Genomic DNA, 22,019 nt, shown 5'->3' on the forward strand with positions numbered 1-22,019 from the left:
CTTACGCACTTTGACGTTCATAACCGCATTGTAATTATGCCTACTTGAATAAACTATTTTTTATCTTTATCTTAACTACTATCTTACCTTGAGTGAGGACTCCTATTAGCGTAGATTTGCCGGCCTCGTTGGCGCCCATTACGGCTACTCGCAGCTCCACGCTCTGCTGCGTGTCTGCCAACTGTCAAATATTAAAAAATGTTTATTTAAAATACATATAAAATCAGAAAAAAAAAACAATATAAGGTCAGTGTGGAGAAGAGTTTGTAGACGGTTTTAACCTACATTGACTTTAAGTACACCCACTGTACAAGCAAATTAGGATATCTTTGACACATTTATTGTGGCTATATGCCAAATGTATGTGAAAATGCGTTACAAAACTAAAAAAATTTTTAACACATTTTTTTTCTTTTTAAATCGATAATCCTCGAAATATTTCAAAAGTTGATGGATTTTCGAAAAAAAGTAAGCGGTACACTTTTAAGTGAAAATGCCCAGATAATAGTCCGACTGGCACTCGTCCGGTGTCTTACCTTCCTGATGTAGACCTCTGCGACGGCGCGGTGGCGGCGCACGCGGCGCGCGGTGACGTGGTGCAGGGTGGCTCCGAGCGCGGCGGCCATGCGGCGCAGCGTGGCGAGCGAGCCGCGCAGGCCGGTATCTCACCTTCCTGATGTAGACCTCTGCGACGGCGCGGTGGCGGCGCACGCGGCGCGCGGTGACGTGGTGCAGGGTGGCTCCGAGCGCGGCGGCCATGCGGCGCAGCGTGGCGAGCGAGCCGCGCAGGCCGGTATCTCACCTTCCTGATGTAGACCTCTGCGACGGCGCGGTGGCGGCGCACGCGGCGCGCGGTGACGTGGTGCAGGGTGGCTCCGAGCGCGGCGGCCATGCGGCGCAGCGTGGCGAGCGAGCCGCGCAGGCCGGTATCTCACCTTCCTGATGTAGACCTCTGCGACGGCGCGGTGGCGGCGCACGCGGCGCGCGGTGACGTGGTGCAGGGTGGCTCCGAGCGCGGCGGCCATGCGGCGCAGCGTGGCGAGCGAGCCGCGCAGGCCGGTATCTCACCTTCCTGATGTAGACCTCTGCGACGGCGCGGTGGCGGCGCACGCGGCGCGCGGTGACGTGGTGCAGGGTGGCTCCGAGCGCGGCGGCCATGCGGCGCAGCGTGGCGAGCGAGCCGCGCAGGCCGGTATCTCACCTTCCTGATGTAGACCTCTGCGACGGCGCGGTGGCGGCGCACGCGGCGCGCGGTGACGTGGTGCAGGGTGGCTCCGAGCGCGGCGGCCATGCGGCGCAGCGTGGCGAGCGAGCCGCGCAGGCCGGTATCTCACCTTCCTGATGTAGACCTCTGCGACGGCGCGGTGGCGGCGCACGCGGCGCGCGGTGACGTGGTGCAGGGTGGCTCCGAGCGCGGCGGCCATGCGGCGCAGCGTGGCGAGCGAGCCGCGCAGGCCGGTATCTCACCTTCCTGATGTAGACCTCTGCGACGGCGCGGTGGCGGCGCACGCGGCGCGCGGTGACGTGGTGCAGGGTGGCTCCGAGCGCGGCGGCCATGCGGCGCAGCGTGGCGAGCGAGCCGCGCAGGCCGGTATCTCACCTTCCTGATGTAGACCTCTGCGACAGCGCGGTGGCGGCGCACGCGGCGCGCGGTGACGTGGTGCAGGGTGGCTCCGAGCGCGGCGGCCATGCGGCGCAGCGTGGCGAGCGAGCCGCGCAGCCCGGTATCTCACCTTCCTGATGTAGACCTCTGCGACGGCGCGGTGGCGGCGCACGCGGCGCGCGGTGACGTGGTGCAGGGTGGCTCCGAGCGCGGCGGCCATGCGGCGCAGCGTGGCGAGCGAGCCGCGCAGGCCGGTATCTCACCTTCCTGATGTAGACCTCTGCGACGGCGCGGTGGCGGCGCACGCGGCGCGCGGTGGCGTGGTGCAGGGTGGCTCCGAGCGCGGCGGCCATGCGGCGCAGCGTGGCGAGCGAGCCGCGCAGCCCGGTATCTCACCTTCCTGATGTAGACCTCTGCGACGGCGCGGTGGCGGCGCACGCGGCGCGCGGTGACGTGGTGCAGGGTGGCTCCGAGCGCGGCGGCCATGCGGCGCAGCGTGGCGAGCGAGCCGCACAGGCCGGTATCTCACCTTCCTGATGTAGACCTCTGCGACGGCGCGGTGGCGGCGCACGCGGCGCGCGGTGACGTGGTGCAGGGTGGCTCCGAGCGCGGCGGCCATGCGGCGCAGCGTGGCGAGCGAGCCGCGCAGGCCGGTATCTCACCTTCCTGATGTAGACCTCTGCGACGGCGCGGTGGCGGCGCACGCGGCGCGCGGTGACGTGGTGCAGGGTGGCTCCGAGCGCGGCGGCCATGCGGCGCAGCGTGGCGAGCGAGCCGCGCAGCCCGGTATCTCACCTTCCTGATGTAGACCTCTGCGACGGCGCGGTGGCGGCGCACGCGGCGCGCGGTGACGTGGTGCAGGGTGGCTCCGAGAGCGGCGGCCATGCGGCGCAGCGTGGCGAGCGAGCCGCGCAGGCCGGTATCTCACCTTCCTGATGTAGACCTCTGCGACGGCGCGGTGGCGGCGCACGCGGCGCGCGGTGACGTGGTGCAGGGTGGCTCCGAGCGCGGCGGCCATGCGGCGCAGCGTGGCGAGCGAGCCGCGCAGCCCGGTATCTCACCTTCCTGATGTAGACCTCTGCGACGGCGCGGTGGCGGCGCACGCGGCGCGCGGTGACGTGGTGCAGGGTGGCTCCGAGCGCGGCGGCCATGCGGCGCAGCGTGGCGAGCGAGCCGCGCAGGCCGGTATCTCACCTTCCTGATGTAGACCTCTGCGACGGCGCGGTGGCGGCGCACGCGGCGCGCGGTGACGTGGTGCAGGGTGGCTCCGAGCGCGGCGGCCATGCGGCGCAGCGTGGCGAGCGAGCCGCGCAGGCCGCGCGCGCGCAGCCCGCGCAGCGCGCCGCAGTCGCGCACGCCCAGCAGGTACACCGCCGCGCCGCCGCCCGACCGCAGCCGCCACGCCAGCTGTTACATTCGATAGGCTACATGACTAATTTTCATTTATGGTATCAATCGATCGGGTTTGTTTTTAGGATCAAATGTCTATATGGGACCCATTGCGTTAAAGTAACACAAAAGTCAGAAATTGTAGTCAAAGGCCGACAGTCGCACTTCACTCGCGAAACGCCTTAAAAAAACGATAAGGGAACGTGACGTCAAGGTCTCCGGGAGCCCATCTTGTAGTATGGACAAAACGAGAAAATTGCGTTTTTGTCGGTGAAATATTGCGTTTATGTATATAGTTACTATACAATATTTTTTTGGATGAAATGTAAGGAATCGAATGGTACCCTTACTTTTATCGTTTTTGGAAGTTAAAAAAAACTTAAATTTTGAAACTTTCAGGTCCTGTATTTTTGTAAATTTTCAATATTTTAGTTTAATATCCACATTATTGTGATAAATTGCTCGTTTGCTATCTATTTTACTAGATTTTGTTATAAAATTCAACATGTGTCATCATCCCTATTATACAATACAATACAAATTCTCTTTATTGGACAACCTAGATAACACACTTACAGAGAGACACACATAATACATGAAGACAGAGGTAACAACGGGCGGTCTTATCGCTAAGGAGCGATCTCTTCCAGTCAACCTTTAGGTAGTGGAGAAATGATAAAATTAATTAAACTATTTAGGAAGCGCAAAAAACGATTTATTCATTTATTTAAACTTGATTGCACAAAAGAACATCTTAATGTACAAAAGGCGAACTTGCCATGAGGCATTCTCTACCAGTCAACCTTAAGGCAAAGCGGGAAAGATTTTAGGCGGTGCATTTGAAAACCAAAAGAGAACGTTACATTTAACAACACATAAATGTACACACATACATTTATCACAATGATACTTTAATACATATGACATAAATACATATAAATATACATTAATAATATATATATACTCATATATACATATAAATTATGTTTTAGATCGGGTATAGGGACCGTGCACGAAGGGTCTGCCATCTTGTGGCCTGAATCGGAAACATAAACATGTACATTGCCAAAGCAAGTGCTGCCATCTACCGTCCCGTACGTTTTCTTGTGCGTAGTAGATTCTGCCATCTTGTGGGCTACATCGGAAGCATAAACTTCACATTTACGGCTCGCGCCAAAAATCTGACGGGTCATGTGCTGCCCCCTATAGTTCATGCTCACTCCCTATAATTAACAAACTTCAGAAATAAAGTTAAATATGGCAAAAACAACTGACCCTCATTAAAACATACATATAAATCGTAACGCAATATTATACAATCATGATTTAAGGCCGTGCATCGAAAAATAACAGGATCTTAGAAACGTGGCAGTGGCTAGCCCCGGAAACAAACAGTAGTGATTTTCGGATATATGTTTCTTGACTATATGATAAGACATTCCGTAGTAGTCGAAACACGAATGCTTAAAATTTTCTCGATAGAAAATAAATCCAAACTTACGTGTTCATTTTTCGGTTTTAGCTTCGTGTAACTAGAAAACACATCCATATCCAGCACAATCCACCTTACAGCAAAGGTTTTCATCTCGTGTTAACTTTCAAAGAACTAAATATTAACTTATTATCCTTTACCGATGGATTTATTATCGATTTTTGATTTTATGAATTCAACAGCAAACGCCCATTTTACGCAGTTCGGTTTCTCTTTCTGTCATGCGTCAAAGTCATAAATGCATCCTTTATGCCAGTAATGTTAGATGGCCGTCGTGCCTCAAAGAGGTAAGATCTATGTCACTTCGCGCAGCGCTCCAAATTACGTAAAATTTTAATATCCAATAAACGTTGAGTCGTAACTCCATTGAGTAGTAACGGAATCGGAGGTAAACCTATGATGGTGCCTTCTTACAGGCCTATACGTTACGCATGTGTGCGTGTTTGCTTAGCTACGTCATGCTACGTCGAAATCTATACTCTTTGTCAGTTACAACGGGTTAGGAAATTTCGACAGATATTGAAATGTATCGGTACCTGTTTGGTATTTAGCCATCAGAATCTAACCGTAACTTTTTGCTTTATTTTTGTTTGAAAATAAAATATCTATAAGAATATATTTTTTGCTTTTTTTCTATTGTAATGATAAAAATAAATCTAGTATGTTTCATGCTCAAATAATTTAAAATAATTGAATAAATATTAAAAACTAATTGATATTATTCGTTTTAATTATTATATTATTAAGTATGTTTGAATAAAATATTTTATTTCAATAATACGAAAAGTTATTATATTTAAGTACCACTAAAAAAGGTCTCTACTTACAAACACTCACTTGCACGGGCCGGGGTTCGAACCCGTGACCTCCGGTTTGAAAGTCGCACGCCACTACAATTTCCATAGATGGTAGTATTTCTATAGATGTGGCCTACCGCGTGCCCCCGTAAGGGATAGACATAGATGACGTCACAAACCCGGGGATACCATATAGTTAAAAATTACCCCTATATTATCAAATATTGGGGTAATTTTAATCACGTTCGCGAGTTGTTCGCCTACGTAAGACGCAGTGATAAATAAAATATACTTGGTCAACCAGATCTTGACAGTAGAAAAAGGCGGCAATTTTGAAAAATGTAGGCGCAAAGGGATATCGTCCCATAGAAAATTTGAATTTCGCGCCTTTTTTTACTGACAAGATTTGGTTGACCAGCTATATCAATGGGCCAATTTTCTTTTTTTTATTTATTTAGAAAACAAACAGCCTTTTACAAATAAATCTTACAAAAATGACTAAAAATAGGCCTAAAGTTTCATACGTTACTAAGTTGACTATTACAATGAAAAGTAAATAGGTTACTTAATTATAAATTACCCGTAGGTATAGTTGTGAGTACATCACGCAAATAAAGTAAGAAAACAATCCAAAATATTTACTTGAAACAATTTTTCAATTACTAGTAAACAAAATATGCCGAACTTTATGCTTGAAAACGGACAAACTATGAACAAAAATGTCTATATCATTAAGCGATTTATTATACATATTACAAGTACGCCTAAAGAAAGAATTTTTAGCATACTGTGTGCCACAGGAAGAAATAGAAAAGGTAGGTTTTCGTAATATGCTTTAAGCATATTCGGCAGTTTTGCGTCGGTGCCCAGTTTCTCCTTCCGGTTGCTAAAATCCATTTAGCACGCGTGCCTGCATCTTGTGGAAATCTGGAGGTAATAAACGAAATATTCATTTTGTAATCTGTCACTCTTATTGCAAAATTAAGAATTATAGTGCCTGCAGCATATCAATTATTAGATTCTCTGAGTCGTGGCAAAACCCCCTATAACGTTAGAAAGAATCCGTAATGCTTAAATAAATATAATTTACATTCTAATTTAAACACAGTTCAATTTTATTGTTCGTGTATGTCCAGTTCTACAGCAAAATTATTTATAAAAATGTTATTAAATTACAAAATACCCGAATTTTGGGGTAATTGTATGCATCACGGGCTGGTATCCCTCGAATAATAGCAATGCGACTAAATTGAATACACGTTATGAAAAGGGTGACGGCTTACTGTCAATATGCGTACGTAATTTGGTCGGTTAATTTATCAGGAAATATTTATAGGTTAATTTTTTTACCAGAGTTATTATTTACTGTAAATGCTTTTTCTACTCAGATTTTAATTGATATAGATTGTAGGATGCTGTTACTAAGCATGATAATGTGACCGAAGTATAAAATACTGTATTTACCTGTGAAATGTTACGTTGTCCTGTTTTTGCCGGCAGTCACTTGTACAGCGCATAACTGAGCAATTCACCATATTTGTTGAATTGTTAAGTACTACATGCACACGAAACACTGATTTCAATATTTTTCCTGATAATCTTTGCACTGTTCATGTTTCACACCAATTTGACGTTTACGCATTGTTTGTATCCCACCATAAACTACGGTGGGGAATAAAAAAATATGAGACTGTGACAAAGACAAACAATAATAGCGCTTTCTCTGCTATTCCTAGTGAAAGATACATAAGACTATCCCGTTCTGTCAGTTATCCCCACCACTCATGCCATGCCCTCGACAATTTCACATTAGTAATTTACAATGACATGATACCGTGGAAAAAGTGAATATTACAATGTACTGTGTTACTATCATTTTATAGTTTATTTTGGCTTGACAAGGAGGAATGAGAAAAACGTGCAGAGCGAGAGGATTAAATCTCTCTGTCCCTTTCTTAAAGTAGCCAATCCTAATTATGACATCTGTTTTGATATTAATTCTTTGAACATAATTTGTCGATGTTCTTTTTTATATCATCGAGAAAGATTTTTATTAAAAAAATGTGTTGAATTTATATGTTTTATTTATGTTTTTTTGGCATAAATTTCATTACTTTTGACAAATTTTGATTGTGATGACAAACGATTTGATGTGATGTGTGAAACGAACCATGTGATCAACGATTTATCTAATAAAACTTCATTTAGTCGAAAAAAATAGTTGTCTACTACCGGGTGGAAAAAAATTATGGGCCCTGGAGGGAAAGTGCCTTAAAACCTTAAGTTTGCTCATTTTACTTAAATGAAACATTATTGTTTTTTAAAGAAACAACTGCATTCAAAGATTTTTGAAGTAAATCTTCTTTAGCGGCGCTAGGCACTTTATGAGGTGGGGAAAAAAATGATAAACTCGAGACAGCGTAAGGCGATCATGTGACCGTAAGGTTTAGATGGCATTTAAATCAATAAAGAAAAACTCAATGACATTACATGAAAAAGGTTATAATCTTGTACGGGCTGAAATACGAGGATCTCACAGTATTATAACTTTATATCACTCAAATATAATTCAATAAAGCTACATCTTGATGAAATCGCTAATAAAAGTGAACTCTAGACGCGAGGTCTGCAAGGTAACTTTACAATTTCTATTCGAATTTTAAACAATTAATGCTATAAATTTGAATTTCGAATTTTAAACAAGCTCACTGACCAGCAATTTCGGAACCAAAAGTTTTCAATAGAAAGGAGGATGGGTCAATTATACATAGTGCTGCAGACATTTTGGACTAGTCATTGAGTTTTCACTTCTGTCGGCACTCCCGGAATGTAACACGTTGTTTTTTTTTTAAATTCGCTTAGTCGCGCCCGGGAATCGAACCTACTTTTTCCACACTGTATAAAAGAACACAAATGCATTTCTTCTGGTAACTTAAATGTTCTATCTATCTTGGTGATATGTCAATGCAATCAAATAATCTGAAAAAATAATAATAACCCAATTTATGAATTCCGTTCCTTCAGAAAAATGCGAAATGTACGTACAATTTTTAGGGATATCGTACCTACTTTTCCCAGAGACAAATTTAGTTGGCTAAGACACATTTTCTCTGATTTGGGGTCTGTACTAAAAATCTAACATAATATGATAAGGACTTAATCGTTTTAAGCTCAAGAGTGAGTTTTCCTAAAGCTTTTTCTAAAAATTATGTCTTTATTAACGTTAGGAGTGCACTGCAGCATGTCAAATGTATGCCAAAATGTCAAGGGAGAGAACAATAAATTAAGTTTAAATTCCACTTCCACTCATCAGCAAAGTGATATAAGTATATCAGCAGTTTAAAGTTATTTTAGATTACAAAATTAGCGCATCAAAAAAATCAAAGTGCATAGAAAAAAGTCTCCTGTCATAATAAAATTGATGTCTCTTGGGTCACCAGAAAAGTCACCAGGGAGAACGATGACCCAAATCACATTTAAAAGAAAATGTAAATTTTGTGTACTACCTACGAACATTTTTCAAAAAACTATGTTTTTATAACATATTAGACCCAGGATAGATCTAATACCTCTTTTCCTACCCCGGATAAAATGGTCGGCGACTAAAAAAGTAACTGAAACGTTACGTTATTAGGTTCACGATGCCGCGTTGTACCCTTGCCTTCGTTGCGATATGTTTGGTAAGTCAGGTAAAAAATGAGCCATGATTTTGGGACATATTAACAAATATTTTTTTGAATATATATTAATTTTAGCGGACTTTAATAATTTACCAGTTAAATTAGATGTAAATACCTTTTTAGTTAATCGTTAATATGATATATTAGTAGCAGTAAAACACTTTATTGTACAAAAAGACACATAAAACATGAAGAAACACACATCCTTATAATAAACCTGACCCGGGTAATAAAAATACGGCGAATTTGAACTTTTGTTTGTTGTCGTTGTAAAATGTATTAAAAAATAATGTAGGCACCCCTGACAATTGAAATTCAAAATTATCCAGAAAAAGCGGCCAAGTACGAGTCGGACTCGCCCATGAAGGGTTCCGTATTTAGGGGATTTATGACGTATTAAAAAAAAACTACTTACTAGATCTTGTTCAAACCAATTTTCGGTGGAAGTTTGCATGGTAATGTACATCATATATTTTTTTTAGTTTTATCATTCTCTTATTTTAGAAGTTACAGGGGGGGGGACACACACATTTTACCACTTTGGAAGTGTCTCTCGCGCAAACTATTCAGTTTAGAAAAAAATGATGTTAGAAACCTCAATATCATTTTTGAAGACCTATCCATAGATACCCCACACGTATGGGTTTGATGAAAAAAAATTTTTTGTGTTTCAGTTGTTCTAAGTATGGGAATCCCCCAAAAAAAATTTTTTTTTTCTATTTTTGTGTGAAAATATAATGCGGTTCACAGAATACATCTACTTACCAAGTTTCAACAGTATAGTTCTTATAGTTTCGGAAAAAAGTGACTGTGACATACGGACGGACAGACGGACAGACAGACAGACAGACATGACGAATCTATAAGGGTTCCGTTTTTTGCCATTTGGCTACGGAACCCTAAAAATGAGTGTTTCAAAAAGGCACCCTGTATTCCTTACATACCTAAATAATCTCTTATTCAATAAAACATATAATTACTAAACACTGTGATTTATTTCAAATAAATGCAAATCGATCGGATAAAAGATATTAATACCTACCTATACAACAATGAATACGAGTACAGTCAGCTGCAATAATATGTTACACACCGAAGGCCGTTTTGCGGTAGATCATGTTAGATCTTATTTGTAGAGCCATAAGAGCGTGTCACATATTTTTCGGGCGGCGAAGAGTAACATATTATTGCAGGTGACTGTACCTATGAAAAATTCGAGGGTTAAAAAGCATTTCAACCAAAGCATTTATAATAAATAATAACGACCATGGACGCCTGCAACCCCAGGGTTATTGTAACCCCATAACAATAAGGTTGAAATTTGCATTTAGTGACCGCAAAGTCAGGTGAGCGTAATCAAGTAAATCTGTTTTCATCATATTTTATCAAAAATAATCTCTTTTCTGTTCTTGTGCTATTTTCTTATTATCAATACTCTTAACTTATATGCTATATACGCTGCTGCTTCTATGATGTTAACATCTTCCAAAATAACAATAAATATGCAGGTTTATGAATTAATTATTTTATTGTTTGCTATTATGAACAAGTAACAACGCCATCTGTTTAATTTTTTTCCGAATTTAAGTTTCTGGCCGACCGCAGCGACCACGTATAATGGTAGTTAACTTCTGTAACGTTAGATGGTGCTAAAAGGTCACACAAACTTCACGTGCGGCGCGAAGCGTTTCCATGTGTGCGTGTTAGCGGGGAGGGAAGAACTAGCGGGCGTGGTTTACGAAGCGCCAGACGCGGCTGCAGTAGGCCCTTAATAGAGAGCTTTTTAGTCGAGTACCGTGTGTCAAGCTTGCCGAGTGGTTAGTCAAGTACTGTGTGTCAAGCTTGCTGAGTGGCCTAAGTAAGGTCCGAGCTTGAAAATGGCTCGGGGGGGTCTGTATACAAGGCCTGGAGCCCTAGGGCTCCGTACCTGCGTGACTAGATGCTGGAAGCGCCGCTCGCAGGGCGCCACTAGCTGCAGTTTGTACTCCACGTTACCGAAACGGGGCTCCGGAGGCAGGCTGCCGTGCGCTTCGCTCCCACTGTCTTCAGACTCCGAGTTACTATGGAACAAAATTAATATTATTCCAAATTCGAAGTTTTACACTAACCTCCTAAGTGTAAGGCCTGAGTGGACGCTCTTGTTGTGCGTGCCGCGGGGCGGGGCGTGCGGCGTGCATGTTAAACAAATGCGCACGTATAGGAGCGGCCTTAGTGCACGCTGCTCACATCACGCGTGAGCCCACAGCCACGCTGCACGCGTCGCCGAGCGAGCGGCCACTCACGCCTTACACTAAGGCCCAACGTCCTACCTATAATACTTCTTCAGTTCAATAAAAATTAAACCATATTCAATTGGAACAAAGTTGCATTTCTTATGTTTCGTTAAATTTTCAAACAAATAAAAATCAACTCTATAAACTCTATTCCCTGCACTATAGGTTCAAATTTCAGTGGTAAATTTTGAGTTTATTATTTGTATGGCTGGGCCTTAGGAGGCAGGAAAGGAACTTCATAAATCAGAATGCCTACATTTTGTGACATTCACCATCATTTTCAATTCACCCAATATAGCTTTGTGAGACGAAATGAACGCGTTATAATAGTAGTTTATATAACTGCTACATAATGAAGGGCATCGAAATACGAGTATCGGTTTAAATAAAAGGATCACACGAGTGTTTAATTCCTAATTATGTACAGTTACATATACTGTTATAAATACACTCATATGTTCAGAAACCGCATGTTACGACCGACCGGCATGGCGGCCACGTTGTTATCGCGGAATTCGCGGATATGAAATAATGGATATTTTTCAATTAAATAATTTTTATTTTATCTTTATCTTCAATGCCTCCGAAGTATCTTGATCATTGTTTTTACACGAAAGTTTTGCTATAATATATCGTCAGGTGACAAGCAAAAGTCACTAATTACTATAAAATATTTAAACAAAAATCAACCTTCTTTTCGTACTAATATGGTTCACTATGGCTATGAACTTGTGGTGGTACTCAGTGAGTTTTGCTTGTCATCTGACGATATATCTAATACCTTTAAACGAGCAATTCTTGTTTATTTATTTATATATATATTTCGGCGATCTCGGAAACGGCTCTAACGATTTCGATGAAATTTGGTACATGGGGGTTTTCGGGGGCGAAAAATCGATTTAGCTAGGTCTTATCTCTGGGAAAACGCTGGTTTTTGAGTTTTTATATGTTTTCCGAGCAAAGCTCGGTCTCCCAGATATTACATATATACAAGGCAACTTTCTGACTGCACATCAGTAGGCGCACCAGTTGTGCACATACTCGTAGCCAATAAGTTTTAGTTAAATAAATAAATAAATAAATATTATAGGACATTTTTACACAAATTGAGTCCCACAAGTAAGCTCAAGAAGGCTTGTGTTGTGGGTACTCAGACAACGATAGATATAATATACAAATACTTAAATACATAGAAAACAACCATGACTCAGGAACAAATATCTGTGCTCATCACACAAATAAATGCCCTTACCGGGATTCGAACCCAGGACCGCGGCTTTACAGGCAGGGTCACTACCCACTAGGCCAGACCGGTCGTCAAACTCACGTGTCGTCGAGGCTCTCATCGAGGTCGTCGGAGCTGTACCACGCCTCGTTGTGAAGGTCCTCGGAGTTGAACTCGCCCGCGAGGTACGTGTCGTCCTTCAGGATCACCTGGTGACAAACAGATAGTACTTTATGTGTGACGTTATCTATGAAAAGGGACCTTATTGTCGATGGCGCTTACGCCATTATTAACGATGCTCCGATATAAATACAATGCCGCGCGACGCTGTGCGGCGTAAGCGCCATCAACAGTAAGGTCCCTTTTCATAGATAACGTCACATATGACTGCTAGATAATGGAACGAGCTGAAAGCGAGTTTCATAAACCCGCACTCGTATTTTAATGCCTAATTATGTAATATGAGGGTGGATCAACTATTTCTTGTTGTTATTCTGTCCGGTCAGCCAAGAGACAATAGTAGCATAGTTTGTTAGAAGACATTGTCCACCACCTTCTTCTGACACGCTTGGTAGACGACCCTCTATGGAAAGGGTTTATAAGTATCACAAAAAAGCGTGTTTGGAGAATTTAAATGCCCAAAAATCAGGTTTTAAAGAGTGACCTTACCGGAACGTAACCATGGCAACGAGTGAAAAGATAAAGTTGATTTACACATGAACACCTCGCCCGCTTAGCAACTTTTGCTGCTGAATGTACATGTAGGCACTTTCATTAGCCATCTGACCTGAATTCCCGTACAGTCAGCAGCAAAACTTGCTAAGCGGACGAGGTGTTCAAAACTACCTTGACACCTTGTTCTCCTAACAATAAAGTCGTTGAACACCTGCAACTTAGCAACTTCTACCCTACCCACACAACCACAGAATAAATAATAGTACTATGTACAGAAGATTCACTCTCTAACAAAGCGCGTCTATTACGACAGATGTGACCGCTAGGTGGCGCTAGCGCGAGCAGGCGTCCGTTCCGTAGCGGTGCGCGGCAACTGCTATGGCTAGACACCAAAATTGGTGTGGGCCGCATGTACTCGTAGGTGGGGTCCCGTTGTTTCCCATAAAGTTTTAAGTCATAATGTATTGTTTGCCATATTATCATTAGTCATAAAACTGATACCGTTAACATTTCAAGATTTTCGTTAGATTATCCTATAGATAGGTTAGGTTAGGTTTGTTTTATGGCAATCCTGAAAAGTGACGCGTTTCTGAACCAAATCAATTATGACTAACGAAAATGTGGGCAAACAATACATTATGACTTAACACTATTTGGGAAACAATAGAGACCCACTTGTAGGTACTTGCACCGACGCAAAGAAATCGCGGATTGAGCCACGCCTGGGTGCCTATAGTTCGTTTTTTAGGGTTCCGTACCCAAAGGGTAAAAACGGGACCCTATTACTAAGACTACGCTGTCCGTCCGTCCGTCCGTCTGTCACCAGGCTGTATCTGACGAACCGTGATAGCTAGACAGTTGAAATTTTCACAGATGATGTATTTCTGTTGCCGCTATAACAACAAATACTAAAAACAGAATAAAATAAAGATTTAAGTGGGGCTCCCATACAACAAACGTGATTTTTGACCGAAGTTAAGCAACGTCGGGCGGGGTCAGTACTTGGATGGGTGACCGTTTTTTTGCTTGTTTTGCTCTATTTTTTGTTGATGGTGCGGAACCCTCCGTGCGCGAGTCCGACTCGCACTTGGCCGGTTTTTTAGCATTAGAAAGAACTTGAAAGAAGGTAAGCGATTTTGACATGTCTTTTAATTGAAAAACGCTTTTTAAAAATCAGTAACTATTACTTATGGAAGCAGAAGAATATAAATGATCGTATTAGATTCATAATTGTTACATATTTGCCGTAACTTATTTTTAAAATGTGTTTTTCAATTAAAAGACACATCAATATTGTTTACCTTATTTCTAATGCTAAAAAAAACGAACTATAGTGCGGGGACCTCTGGAAATTCGGTACTATTTAACCCATGTTATGCAAGTATGCACCTACCCGATGTCACAACAATTTATGTATTGTACTGCCTGTTCTATGTGCAATAAACTATCTATCAACTATACAACAAAACTATAAACAATTATCTATCTTTTTACTTGTAGGTACTTGTAGCTCATCTTCCTCGCGTTGTCCCGGCATTTTGGCCACGGCTCATGAGAACCTGGGGTCCGCTTGGCAACTAATCCCAGAAATTGGCGTAGGCACTAGTTTTTTACGAAAGCGACTGGCATCTGTCCTAGGTTTGTAGGTACTTGTATAGGAGCTAGGCTTGTAGGTACTTGTAGCGACGGGAGTGTGCCACGCCAGGGGGCGTAGTCAAAATGCCTACCTTCTCCAGTTTGTCGATGACGCCGTGCACGCCGCCGCCGTAGTCGCGCAGGTCGTTGACCTTACCGGCGTCGGCGCACGCCGACGGCGCTGATGTCGTGCTGGTCCACGCCGATTCCTCTTTAGCTGGCGACACCTGCCAATAAAATATAAATAATAGTACATTATTGTCGAGGTTCGGAAGTAGCTACTTGTAGGCTGAGGATTCGTTTTAAACGGACGACCTTGGGAGTCCGTTTAATTGAATCCGAAGCCAGCGAGTAGCCTTCCAGCCGAGTCATATATAGTGCTTTTCTCAAAAATGGTACAAGAAATAGAAATATTTTACAGAAGCAACGTTCTAATTTTCACAGAAAAAAGTATAACCATTAAAAAGATTTGCTTGCCGCCTTTAAAAAAAAAGAAGTGTATTTTTCTGCTGAAAATACGCCAACGTATTTGAGACACCTAAATAGTCGCGGTACCAACATTATAATAATAAGTGCTGATCATCTGTTTGGCTGTTTAATGGACCTATGCCTTCATTTGATATGGCCATTTAAAGTTTTAAAAAGTTTGGAACTCGTTAAATAATGGGATTTGTATGCAACATTGCAGTCCCGAAATCGAGACTGCAATGTTTTTAACTTTTTAATTTTTTGAATGACCATAAACTACGCACTTCGCGACCTATTTTTTAACCGGCAACGTCGACTTTACCGTCCATTTTTGAGAAAATATAATTAATTTTTCTACTCCCGTACTTTTATTTGTCATTTAAAGGGTCGTGCGCACACCTTTAAACCCCTATCTTATAGTTGTCAAGACAAGTCTTTAGTCTATTCCCCAAAAAAGTATTTGTGCTTACACGCAGTATCTTTTTGGCACTTTTACGATACTTCGTGTAATCACCAACAAAATATTGTATCAAATACATTGTTGCCAACCTAATTTTAATTCTCTTCTGACAGATGAGGGAACCATAAACATGTTTTTTTTTTATTTTATTCATTCTATTCCCGCCCGTACCCTCCATTCTTTGCTACTCCTTGAATGAAAAATATTTGTTAAATTTACAATTTTATTTCAAAGTAAGTGCTTGGTCGTAGAAAAAGTATTGTATGCAACGTTGTTTAACTGAGTCAAAAAATACTCGTGGCGTCTTTATTAACAATTTTCGGCTTCGCCTCAAATTGTTACTCACGCCACTCGCCTTTTTTTGACCTCTCTTAAACAACGGTTGCATAAAATACTATTATTTCGGACAGTTGGGAAATCATTTTAAATAGAACTTTTGTGTTTAAAAATAACTGCTATAGATGTTTTTCTAATATGTAACTATCTGGTGCTTTATTTCATGCATGGCGAGAAATAATTTATTTTAAATATGTACAGTCAAATACCCTATTATGTAGGGATTGCAAATATTCGAAACTTTCAGATATTCGAATATTCGACTTTTTCTGATGACGTATTCGAATATTCGAATAATTATTCGAATATTATAAAAAATAAGAAAAGGAACGAGAAATCGGTTTATTATCGTTTTATTCAAAAGCTTTTTTTCACATATTGCTAAAACTAATGATATTTGGCAGACATCCGCTTAATTGACTAGATTTTATCATCCTACTATGAGATGTCCACATTTATAAAAACAAGTAAAACGCCAAAATTAGATGTATTTAATATTTCTTGATAAAACTTATTATAAATGCGTCGTTGCGTGAAATAATATAACCATCCAAACACCTAGGTATGCAAGATATTTTTTTAGTAGGTAATTATTTTCCGATTTAAATTAACTTGTAGTCACTCAGGGGCCTGTAAAAAGGCCTTTAATTCCATTGTGTTTTGAATCTTTATTGACTTTATTTGTTTTGGCAAGTTTTTATTCCTAATGGTCGGCTAATTACATAATATTGGAATATTTAAGGGAAAATGTTAGTTGACTACTGGGTGGATTATTCGTCAGCTAAAGGTGCATGGTTAGATTACCAAGTTGGGCAGGTTTGGTATGTTTAAATTTGAGAATTGCTATAAGTGGCAAGGTTTAGACTTCAAAAATTCGCTTAACGTACGCTTGTACTGAATAAACAGAATGACCCTTTAACTTAAAACTTACGCACCGTAAAAATAACATACTTTTTGATTTCGTTTTCTTTTAAATTGAGTTAGGTTTCACTGTATTCACGAAGTCTATCGAGAGGAATACAGTAAAAATATAGTGGTACATAGTAGTGTAGTGTAGTAGTTATTTCCTTCGTATTTGGGTACCTACCGTTCCTTATTCACTGTAAATACCCGGAAAACACACAGAAACTGTAACTACAGCGGATGGCATAGATTTTTTATAGTAATAAAAAATATTCGAATATTCGAAACCTGAGCGGCCGAATATTCGAATATCAAAACAGGTCGAATATTCGACAAATTCGAATATTCGAATTGCAAGCCCTACTATTATGTCGACGTACCTTTTTCCGCCTGCGATTCTTGCGGCCCGAGTTACGTCGCTTCGGCTTCTTGTCATCGGCTTTAGGGTCTGCAACAACACAAACATACCGTAATTTTTGATTTTTAAAAAAAAAAAAGCGGCGGCCATCTTGAATTTCTAGATTTTTGCCGCATTTTGATTTAGTGAAATACCTTCCTCGAAGCAGCTGCTGTCATTATGAGGAGAAATATATCGAAATTGGAAAATACGGCCGCCATCTTAGATTTCTGCATTTTTGCCCTGGTCAAGGTGAAAATCGATATTTGAGGATCCGAGAGGGCGTTTATTATGATTCTGAGGTCGAAATTGGAAAAAACCGGACAAGTACGAGTCGGACTCGCCCACCGAGGGTTCCGTACTTTTTAGGGTTCCGTAGCCAAATGGCAAAAAACGGAACCCTTATTAGTATTTGTTGTTATAGCGGCAACAGAAATAAATCATCTGTTTAAATTTCTACTTATATTATCACGGTTCACGAGATACAGCCTGGTGACAGACAGACGGCCAGACAGAGAAAAGGACGGACGGACAGTGGAGTCTTAGTTATAGGGTCCATTTACCATTTGGGTACGGAACCCTAAAAACGGCCGCCATCTTGAATTTCTAAATTTTTGTCCTGAATCCCAATAATGTGTTCCGAATTTTTAACCTGACCCTATTAATTAATAATTACCTTCTTTCTTGAGCTCGATGTAGCTCTCAAAGTAGCTGCCATCCTTCATAAGCAGCTCCGCGCTCAGCTCCGGCTCGCACAGGAACGAAGACTCTTCGGGCAGTGTCTCGTTTTTGCCCTGTGTCTTTCTGCCTCGTCGCCTGCCTGGATAACAGACCATATATTAATGTGGATACAGACAAGTTGTCACAACTGCCTGGCTGCTTATTGAGTAATAATAGACTAGCGTCACAGAATAACTAATAGTACTACCGTACAGAAAATTCACTCCTTCACAAAAGTCAGATTTAGGTATAGAATTACACCTATATCGCCGCCTGCAAGCAAAATTGAAACTTATAACCGCGCACGAACCGTGAATCTCCTTTGCGCGCCGCAGTTTTATGACCGAGCTGTGAGTGTCGGCACGGGGTTATCGCTTGAAAAGTTTTTATACCTATACCCACTGATTTATTATTTTTAAGATAAATATGTAGGAATTACGAACGTTGATTATGTAAACATACATTTTTTATCCGGAGATAGTATGTCTGATTCTCACGGAAGTAATTTTCGAAGCCATTGTGTATTTTCAATTTTGCGCGAGCGCCGCGTGACACGACTATCGTGCACGCCGAGCGGCAGCCCACAGCTATACGCCTGTCCGATGGGCGCGCCGGCCAAATGTACCTAAACTGTGGAGTGACACCCCCCTGCTAGCGTCCCGCCCCGGCTTCGCACGGGTTGTCAAATTATACATAAACTTGAATCACTCTATCTATTAAAACTGCATCAAAATCCGTTGCGTAGTTTTAAAGATCTAAGCATACATAGGGACAGACAGACAGCGGGAAGCGAATTTGTTTTATACTATGTAGTGATAATCATCATCTTCAGCAGACAATTCATACATTAATATTCATGAAGCGCTGGTGGCCTAGCGGTAAGAGCGTGCGACTTTCAATCCGAAGGTCGCGGGTTCAAACCCCGGCTTATACCAATAAGTTTTTCGGATCTTATATACGAAATATCATTAGATATTTACTAGTCGCTTTTCGCTGAAGGAAAACATCGTGAGGAAACCGGACTAATCCCAATAAGGCCTATTTGTTATTACCCTATGGGTTGGAAGACTTGGAAGGTCAGATGGCAGTCGCTTTCGTAAAACGTGTGTGTGTGTGTGTGTGTGTGTGTGTGTGTGTGTGTGTGTGTGTGTGTGTGTGTGTGTGTGTGAGTGTGTGTGTGAGTGTGTGTGAGTGTGTGTGTGTGTGTGTGGGTGTGTGATTGTTCTTACCCTTAGGCGGGTCTAGTTTCTTCTTAACGTTGTCCTGGTCCGGTTTGTTCTGTTTCCTCTTGGTCTTGTTCTGGTTGCCGTCCGACGGGTCGAACAGGCTGAAGAAAGAGTCCATGGTCACTGTAACAAAAAAAAAATGTGGGACATTCTTACACAACTTGACTAAGCCCCACAGTGAGCTCAAGAAGGCTGATAGATGACATATTAAAGTTAAAAGTTAAAACTTTAACGAGATTGAAATAAAAATACGACTTCTGGTTTGAGCGCCATCTTGTTGGTTGGCTTCGCGTTTAATTCCTTTGTGTTTAGCTCATTAATATGGTTTAAAGTGTAATACCGATAGCTTATTATACAGTAAACTAATGTGGTGGTGTGCTGTGAATGGATAATTAATCTTGAAGCGCGTTTAACCACCATTTTGGTACCTACGGCCGGTTGTCCACGTGCTTCTTGTAAAGTTTGCTATCGCTTTACAAGAGCGAATAAAATCACCGTACACTGTCTTGTACTAACCGTACAATCTAAATCGTATTACCTTACTACTAAGAAGAGGAGCGAATGAAGGGCACCGTACACAGCGTTGTATTAACCGTACAATTTCAATCGTATGACCTTGCTACTACGACTTTGATACTGGCGAAATTGCCCCACTGGGCAGACGCCATAATTTTGAAGAAGAAATAAAAATACGATTCAAGTCTCATCCACCCCTTAAAGTCTAAAAAATTCTAAAATAGAACATAAATCTTCGGTATGAGCTGAACCGAATATTGGTAGGCATATTCGGCCCATCTCTAGTATAAATCATTCCCATTTGTCCCCGATACATCATGGCGGCAGTCACGTGGGTCAGGCGCGCATGGGAATACCCACACCAACCAAGGTAACTCTGAATTGAAAGACAAATTGTGGCAATTTCTAAGAAAAGATGACGTTTACAATATCACTCCCTTACTTTTTTCTTCTGCACACACAATAGCCACCTATCCGAGTCAGCAGAGACCATGCCTATGACGCAGGTCCCGGGTTCGAATCCCGAAAGGGCATTTATTTGTTTGGGAGTGTCAAGCTTTGCTTAGTTTAGGGCTAGGTTGATCTGTGAGACTGTCCCTAATTATTTATTTATTTATTTATTTCTGTATAAGTTAGCTTAGACAGACTATAACAAGTTTCCATAAACCTTCTTCTTCTTCTTCCTCGTGTTGTCCCGGCATTTTGGCCACGTTGGCCACTCATGGGAGCCTGGGGTCCGCTTGGCAACTAATCCCAGGAATTGGCGTAGGCACTATTTTTTACGAAAGCGACTGCCATCTGACCTTCCAACCCAGAGGGTAAACTAGGCCTCTTATTGGGATTAGTCTGGTTTCCTCAGGATGTTTTCCTTCACCGAAAAGCGACTGGTAAATATCAAATGATATTTCATACATAAGTTCCGAAAAACTCATTGGTACGAGCCAGGGTTTGAACCCGCGACCTTCAGATTGCAAGTCGCTCTTACCGCTAGGCCACCAGCGCTTAAAGTTTCCATAAACCATTTTTGATAGAAATATTCTCAAGCCAAAATCTTGGCATCACATCAAATGGTCTTGGCATTGTTTCCATTTGGCCAGACTGCTATCTTTGTAGGTAAACAAAAAAAGATTACAAGTAATGTTGAATTATGTTATTAACGTGGAGTTAGTTCAGGTCTTTCTATGAACGAAATTCAATTCACTGAGCATTGGCCATGCGTGTCCACGATCTTGGATATCATTGTTATTGAAAAATAGGATTAAAATAGATTAGGATAATGTTATGAAAGTAACGGAAGCTGTAGCAAGTGGAAATCCATGGTCTTTGCCTACCCCTTCGTGAAATAGGCGTGATTATATGTATGTATGTAGAATTAGAATATAGGAGAGAGTAATAATTATTGTTTTACTTATGCATTAAAATTAAATACATTAAATAATGTTAAAGACGATGTCACTTATATGTATAGTGTTATATCCTATTGTGCTATAATATTATTCAATAAAACAATTAACATACAAAGAATTACAATTAGCATTTATTATAAGAAATCATCAACATAGGGAAATAGTATCCATTAAAAATATTAATGAATTGCATCACTTTAGTAACAATCATGTTAAAACATAGCTTAGCAACAGCACAAATTGTTGCGAAATTTAAAGGGCCCCTTGATTAAGATATCAATTAAAATTCGCCACTAAATCGATATAGATCTTATTAGTTTCGAAACAAAATCGATGAAAAAATCAAGAGCATGATTTAAAAAGCTACTGTTTTTTTTAATTTATTAATAGCTGAAGGATATACTTACAAACAGCTGTTGTAGGTTCAAGGTCGAAGCGGTCCCCAGTCACTAGCTCGGCGATTCAAGCGCTTGTGAGTCAACAAAAACGTAACAACAACGGAACACTGCCAAATTATTTACTATGACGTAAATAACGATAACAATAATGTTTTCAACTGTTCAAACAGTCTCGTCGCTACGATAATCGTGCTGCTGGATTAGAGTATGCAGTAAACGGTAACGTCACGGTGTGTTACGCTTGGAATAACATATTGATAAGAATATAATAACTGTAACTAACTGTGACTAATTAAATTTTACAACTATTGTGAAATATAAAATAAAGCAACATAAATTTGGACCGTTTGACATTTTGCGAAAAGGTTTTTTTGACTTGAAATAATGAGAATATTTTTGGATATGGCAAGGCACACGTGC

The 22,019-nt window shown here is 41.7% G+C and overlaps 1 protein-coding gene across 1 annotated transcript in view; it reads right to left on the reverse strand.

Annotated features, from left to right (window-relative positions):
* LOC134660208 (uncharacterized) overlaps positions 1-21,951 on the reverse strand; it is a 37,042-nt gene extending 15,091 nt beyond the window's left edge. Inside the window, exons 1-9 of the mRNA XM_063515933.1 lie at positions 21,609-21,951; positions 19,283-19,402; positions 18,010-18,153; positions 17,296-17,384; positions 14,862-14,996; positions 12,562-12,668; positions 10,889-11,021; positions 2,798-3,010; positions 88-181 (exon numbers count right to left, since the gene is read on the reverse strand). Of these exons, the coding sequence (XP_063372003.1) occupies positions 88-181; positions 2,798-3,010; positions 10,889-11,021; positions 12,562-12,668; positions 14,862-14,996; positions 17,296-17,384; positions 18,010-18,153; positions 19,283-19,397 (1,030 nt within the window). The 5' untranslated portion in view covers positions 19,398-19,402; positions 21,609-21,951. The remainder of the gene's footprint in view (positions 1-87; positions 182-2,797; positions 3,011-10,888; positions 11,022-12,561; positions 12,669-14,861; positions 14,997-17,295; positions 17,385-18,009; positions 18,154-19,282; positions 19,403-21,608) is intronic.
* Between the last annotated feature and the right edge of the window lie 68 nt (positions 21,952-22,019).

Source organism: Cydia amplana, chromosome 26 (assembly GCF_948474715.1).
Source record: "Cydia amplana chromosome 26, ilCydAmpl1.1, whole genome shotgun sequence".
Taxonomy (NCBI): Eukaryota; Metazoa; Arthropoda; class Insecta; order Lepidoptera; family Tortricidae; genus Cydia; species Cydia amplana.